This window comes from Aythya ferina, assembly GCF_964211825.1.
Source record: "Aythya ferina genome assembly, chromosome: 4".
Classification (NCBI taxonomy): domain Eukaryota; kingdom Metazoa; phylum Chordata; class Aves; order Anseriformes; family Anatidae; genus Aythya; species Aythya ferina.
The window spans coordinates 40,224,430-40,231,151 of NC_140300.1; the positions used below are offsets into that span (position 1 = coordinate 40,224,430).

At 39.3% G+C, this 6,722-nt stretch overlaps 1 protein-coding gene across 1 annotated transcript in view; it reads left to right on the plus strand.

The window, feature by feature from the left end:
* The window catches only part of NAA15 (N-alpha-acetyltransferase 15, NatA auxiliary subunit), a 39,937-nt gene extending 38,005 nt beyond the window's left edge, over nucleotides 1–1,932 (plus strand). The window contains exon 20 of the mRNA XM_084518110.1: nucleotides 478–1,932. Coding sequence (XP_084374236.1) covers nucleotides 478–678 — 201 coding nt within the window. The 3' untranslated portion in view covers nucleotides 679–1,932. The remainder of the gene's footprint in view (nucleotides 1–477) is intronic.
* The last annotated feature ends 4,790 nt before the right edge of the window (nucleotides 1,933–6,722 follow it).

Here is a 6,722-nt window from a genome sequence, read left to right on the forward strand (position 1 = left end):
TCACAAAAATCAGTTTTAGGAAATTATAGTATGTATTCTGGATTCATTGGTTTATTTGTGAAGATTAAAATTGGCATGCATGTTATGCATTGCTTAAATGCTCAGCATGTCTCAAGATCTGGGGGGAATCAAATCTAAAACACCCATTTAATGGTAAGTGAGCCTGATTCTTGGTTGCCAACCAGTGAGAATCATTTTAATTTTTTTAAAGGAAAATCAGGAGTAGGTGACATATTTTCATCTTCAGTCGAGATCTCCAGCTGTGTTTTAAATCTGCTTAAACTGCATTATTTTGAATCAAACTGCACTGGTCTTTCATGCTGTGTCTAGTGAGGAAAAATGTCATTTGGTACTGACAGAAACCTGAAAACAGTACTTGGGGTTTGTGTTTCTCTGTAGTATTACATAGCTTGTTTGTGAGTGTTCAGATGAACGTTTAAGAAACCATAACACTTCTTTATTTTTCTCTTTAATTAGACATGTATGGAGGTATTAGAAGCTTTATGTGACGGTAGCCTTGGAGACTGTAAAGAAGCATCTGAAACTTACAGAGCAAATTGTCATAAGCTTTTCCCTTATGCTTTGGCTTTCATGCCCCCTGGATATGAAGAGGATATGAAGATCACAGTTAATGGAGATAGTTCTGCAGAACCTGAAGAACTGGCCAATGAAATATGAACAACTTTATTGGAAAAAAATGACATTGGACCATATCTGGTGTATAATATTTTTGTCACGCACCTGCTGAATTGTTCTAACTTACACAGAGAATGGAAGGAAAAAAAAATGTTGCCTTCAAATAGTTTTACTTTTTTTTATCCTGCTGACAAAGTATATATATAAAATATCTAACATATTACTGGATATAGGTTGTTCGGTTTCTTAAAAATTAAAAGCTGCTAAAATTGAAGAAAAAAACCCTTATCCTTACCTACCTACCCATGTTTTTAAACTAATTTATATGAAATCTGGAGGTGTGTAGCCCTCAGAGCAGGTGTGTGGCAGAAATATTACTTTAAATTTGTCTTGTGAGATTACTGTTATCTCAGACAGCAAAAATGCTGTTTTAGCACTGGATTCTTTCACTGAGCACAAAGAGTTGTTGGGGCTTTAGCATCTGACTGATTTTGATACGGGGATGATTCTGTCCATAGGAAGTATGCAATGTGAATCAGAATATACAGAGAAACCCGCAACATACGTGTTATGTTGTGGATGCTGGGACATACCAATACCAAGCAGAATTAAAAAAAACATAGTGTGTTCAATAAGCTTGTTGTGTCTCTGAAAATCACTGTACACGATCAGTTTGGTGTTCTTGCACCACAGTTTTTAACTGAAGGAACCAGTGGGAATTATATCTCTCTGAATTAAACTTGGGGGGTGGGTCGGGGAGAACCAACTTTGCTGTTTTTGAGATGAACCTATCCGCGTAGGTTGGCCAAACTTTTTAAAACTGTAATGCAAGAACCAAATAAAATTATGCACTGTGATGTGGCACCAACTAATTAGAAAGATAGCATGCATTTTTCACACAGAGTGAAAACAAAATGAGAACATACTATGGCTTGAAGTTGCAAAGAGGAGAACTCCTGACTACCATTTTGACTGATCAAGAGACTAATAGTTTAAAACCTCAGCAGGCCTTGTTCACGTTATGCAGAAAAAAAAAAAAAAAAAAAGTGCTGCAGTTTAGATACCTCTGGAACTTTTCCACAGTGTCACAGGTTTGTAATACTTGAAGCCCTACATTTCTAAGAATATATTTCTTGCTCAGTTGTTTCAGGCAAGCCCAAGACTTTGTAACTTTTAAGGGGCCCAAGATTTTTTTTCAATAACAGACCAGCTTCTTATTCCTGCAGTTACAGATGTAATTTCCTTTGTCAAACATAAGGTACCAAATATAATGCAATAAAATGTTTTGAAAAACAATTGTGTGAATATTTAAACCAATCTCTGTTGTACTTTGAAAATGAATGGGTTCACTAGAGCGCAGCTCAGGGTTGGCTTACTGTGCTGTCCAGTTATGCTAATAATGTCACTGCTGATGGGTGGATGTTGAGTATAAAGTGCAAATGCATTATATGTGAATACTGAATGTCTGGGAAGTCCTATAACACAGAATGCTTTACTACTTGGCTTTTAAGTTACACCAATGTTATGTTGAATTTTATTTTCCAAGTCAAGCTATGTTCTACAAGTCTACTGTGTTAATAATACAGCTGTGTGCTCAAATGTTTTTTTTTATAGGCTCATCATAAAACAGAGCAGAAAATAAACTACAGCTTATAAAGTGAGTGCCTTCTTTGCTGCAGGAGTTCAGTTTAGGGTATCTGTCGTGTGGATACACAGCCTTCCTCTTCCACATCATGGATGTCAGTGATTGACACGTGCAGTTCAGAACTCTAGGAGGATTTGTTGAGGTTTGTAGTTTTCTGTCAGAAGAGCAGTTTTTTGTTTCTTGTGTATTCAGCGACACTTTCTTTTCACCATTAGGTTATCCTTGCGTATGTCTGTAGCATAATACATGTTGGAAATGTAAGTTGTATTGCTGTATTTGTATATTTAATCCGCTGGGCTTTAAGGGACTAGAATACCTGTAGAGCCTTTAACTGACTCTGGTATTTAATGTCTAGATCTCAGTCTTTTCTGTGGCCTGAGATACTTGGACTGCATGTCTTCTGCAACTACTGAAGATGGCTCAATCTTGCATACACGAGCTATGAGCTTTTGGCCTTGCCTCTTTGAGTATTGCTGCCATTTTCCTGGCTTCTGATGCTTAGCTGGAGGCAGATGAATGCTCACTTTTTTAAACAGATTGCAAACTGCGTCAAGCAAAATTTGTTTTTCAAATCCTGTTTTTTGGGTGCTGCCTATAAATGGGATTATTTCCTTTACTTTTTTTACTGCCTGTTTTTGTGTTGAAATAGATGAAATAAAAGCAAGAAGTTATCCCTCATTATGCAAGTGGGAAAGGCTATTTCTGTGGGCCTTCCAGAAACTTCCATGTGTGCATCTGTTGCAGTTCCCCCAAAGACACTTGTAACCTTGCTGAAAGGCATCCACGGTCCTTCAGAAGCGATGCTTTCAGATTAAAGAGGTTGCACATCCCTTTCCAGAAGGCTGCTGTCCCAGGCAATGAAACTAAGCAAAGAGTTTATCTGGACAAGAAGGTTCTTTAGCTGGCGTAGGAATTGTAATTCCTTCACCTTCACACATCTCATGTTAGGTGAAAGGTTGACTCCTGTGGAAGAGTTTGTAAGAGGTTGAAATGAAGTTATAATCCAATGCAAGGAGTAGTCTGTGTAGCACGGTACTCTGTACTGCTACTACAGTGAGAACTTCCCACTGCATGGTGAGATCCAAAATTATGATCATTGGTGTTCAGCTGCCAAAGCAGGCGAGCAGGGATCGCAGCTCTGGTCAGAGCGACCGAGAGCAGCAGCTTTTTAGTGACAGGCTTTGGCTTGGTTCTCCAGTTTCTCCTGGAGAAAGGTGTTTTCACCACGGGTGATGACATGCCGTGGGTATCTTTTTCTTATAGGAGGGTCGGGGGGAGGTGTTCACACAATAAAATTTCTGTAGACGAAGACGGTAAATTGTGCTAATGCATAAGCAGTGTCAGAGAAGTGGGCTTGAATCACAAGTAATTGAAAGTGGTGATTTGCCCTAAGATGATGGGGGTGAGGAGTGTCTCCTTTTTCATTTGGAGACCAGAATATTCAGGCATGAGGTATGTGTACAAACCAGTAAATACTCTCAAGATGATCTATTCAATAGCTCTTATACTTTGCATCTTAAATGCCTTAAAAGCCTTCATATTCTTCTGAAGTTATGTTTTTCAGCAGAGGTCTTAATACTTCCATGATAGTCGGGGAGGACTCATTTCCTGGTGCATGGCATCTTGAGTACAGAAAGAAATCTGTCGCTTGGTTTTTCTCCTAGCATAGGGAGAAAATTCCAGGCTTTCCAGGGAGCTCTTTAGGGCTAGATGAGGTATGTATTGTTAGCCTAATAAATCTTCTGTTAGTGTTTGCTGCGGCTTGTTTTTACAGGTCTGGGGATTCTCAGCTGAACAGTAGGCCCTGGAAGTTGGTGTGAGACCTTATTCTTCAGCCAGACAGAATTGTATTTGGCTTTTTAGAAAGAAAGTACCAGTGAGAGTAGGGTGAGATCAGGCCTGAGAAACCAGAGGTGCAAATACAATGTCAATATCACGTGAGCAAGTTCAAATGAAAAGATTAAAATAAAAGATCTTAGTCTTACACGATGCCTTTGAGGGTTTGAGCAATGGTGCCATTGTTCTTGTAGTGCTAGCATCCCATACACCACAATTGTGCTTTGGACATGTGCCACTAATACTAAAACGTTTGATATTATGATAATCCAATGTACCTGAGCAAAAATGATTTTATTTTTTCCCTTTTCATGATTGCTTCAAATGTTTTTGTAATTGTTCTGTACTGAGTAGCTAGCTAGCCTTGAAATCTCCCCCTATCTATCTTAAGGAAGTTTGCTCTAAAAACATGGTTTGTACCTGATTGATCATGTTAAGCAGCAAAAACTGCGTGGAAGTAAGAGTTGTGCTTGTCTGGTAACAGACTGCATCCTGACCTGCTTTGTGGTTCTGCGGAGGAAAAAGATGCAAAACTAGCGTGGTTAGACAGCGGTAGCAGTAAGGAATCGGTCTGTAAGCGTGTTAATGAAAGGTATTCCAGATGGAAATGGTTGCTGAGCTTGGGAAAGACTCGCTTCTAGGAGTGTTCCGGTGATGAACTGGACTCTGACGTTTTAAGGAGCAAAGGGCATATACCTTTACAAACCATGGTCATGTCATTGTGATATTTCCTGGGAATTTAGGCATTAAAACCAGCTTGTCTCAGGCAGAGACTCTTCTTTGCAAGAGCATAGAGACAGCATTGAGAATGGCGAGGAGAAACTGCTTACAGTGGCTTGGCAAAAGGAGACTGGAAGGAGTTATGAGGAGGTGACATAATAGAAATCCTGTTTTAGATTAAGTATACAAGTATCGTTTTTGTTACTGGAAAGTGCTGAAGCTGTAAATACTATAAATGCAGTCTCCCGTGTCAAAGAAACTGCAAGTGTGTATTACTGTAGAGTGGTACAAGCAAACATTAGCACGTTCACAAAGATTCTAGCTTTGTATGTTGGTCTTTGAGTAAACAATGGCAGAAAACCCAGAGGGCAAGGGTTGTCCGGTTTACAAGGGGCCATATCAAAGGGTCTGTAAGAATATTTCAAGATAAGTATCACTAGAAAATCCAAAGCATCTTAGAATAGCTTCCCTAAGATGTTTGTTGTTTTAATCGAAAATGTTACATCTGCTAATTTTCCATAAAAAGGTAAAAATTCTACAAAATATTTCTGCCTGGCACTGCCCATTCAATATCTACCTCTACTAGTTCTAGTCTAGTTCAGCTACTGCTTAATTTTAGCCATTTAGCACATAACATATGAAGAAATGTCATTTACCTGGTTGGTGAACAAATGTGTGACGACGGATACGTTTAGTTTTAAAATGTAATGCAATAAACTACAAACTTAGTGAAAGTCCTATTGTTGGTTCAGTGCGGCAGCATATTTATTGCTTCATTGCTGATCCATTCGAAGATCTGAAATTATGAAAGTCCACCGAGTTACTTGCAATTGTACTGGGATTCGCTTTCCCTTCCAGCCTTCCTAACTGGTTACCAATGTTGTACTGTGTTTTTACGCTCTTCTCTGGTGATAGCAAATATCCAACCTGGCAGGAAGTCAATCAATGAATAAAAATGCTGAGTTCTGTTTGTAAACGAGTACTAGTGTTTCCTTGTAGGGTTCGGTGTCCTGCTCAGATGCCTAACAGCCGTGTAATAAATCATCCCTTGAATGGCAGCAGTCATGGATACTTCTCTTAATTCCTGGCTGGCTGTGATCGTGGCAGCTCCATCATGCTGATGGGTCACACATTGGGGTGGGGGCCTCATAGATGGAGGAAGGCCAGTAGGGGAAAGGACCTGGCTACCTTGGGAGTCAGGCTGGGAAAGAACCAAGTTGGCAGGGAGGTTTCACCAAGTTTTTCCTACCCTATGAGCTGCTTATATATGTACTGTGAAAAGGTGCTTTGCTCTTTCAGGCCACAAAGACCCAATATGGAGATTTGGGAAATGCTCTTGCTGTAGGATTGAATAAGAACAGGGTTTGAGAAGCAAGTTCACTGAAGAAGCATTTACTATATTCCTCAGATCTAGACTGAAGAGGCGGCAGGGAGCTCAGTAGACTTCTCTTCCCCATCCATAAGACCCCAAAGCTCTCCTGACCCAGCATTCCCCCATTTCTTGTGGTTTTAATCAGTCTGCAGACAAAATAATGTGGTAAAGGGGACAAATGAGATGAAAAGTAACCAGTCAGCAGCTGACACAGCATTGTATCACATGAAGTTAACATTTAGATTGCTAAATTTAGATTGCTAAAATTACCTGGGGAAAATTGTAACTACAGTGTATAGCAAGTAACACTATATACAACGAGGACAAAAGACTCCAACAACTTCCAGGTTCTATGCTTTTTTTTAAAAAAAAAAAAAAAAAAATCAGTTCCTGTGGTGGTTTTTTTTTGGGTGTCTTGTTTGTTTTTGTTTTGTTTTGTCTTTGCTTTGTTTTGAGATATTGAAGTAATCACAGAAATATCTTCATATTCACACCTTTGGAAGTGAAACAGGA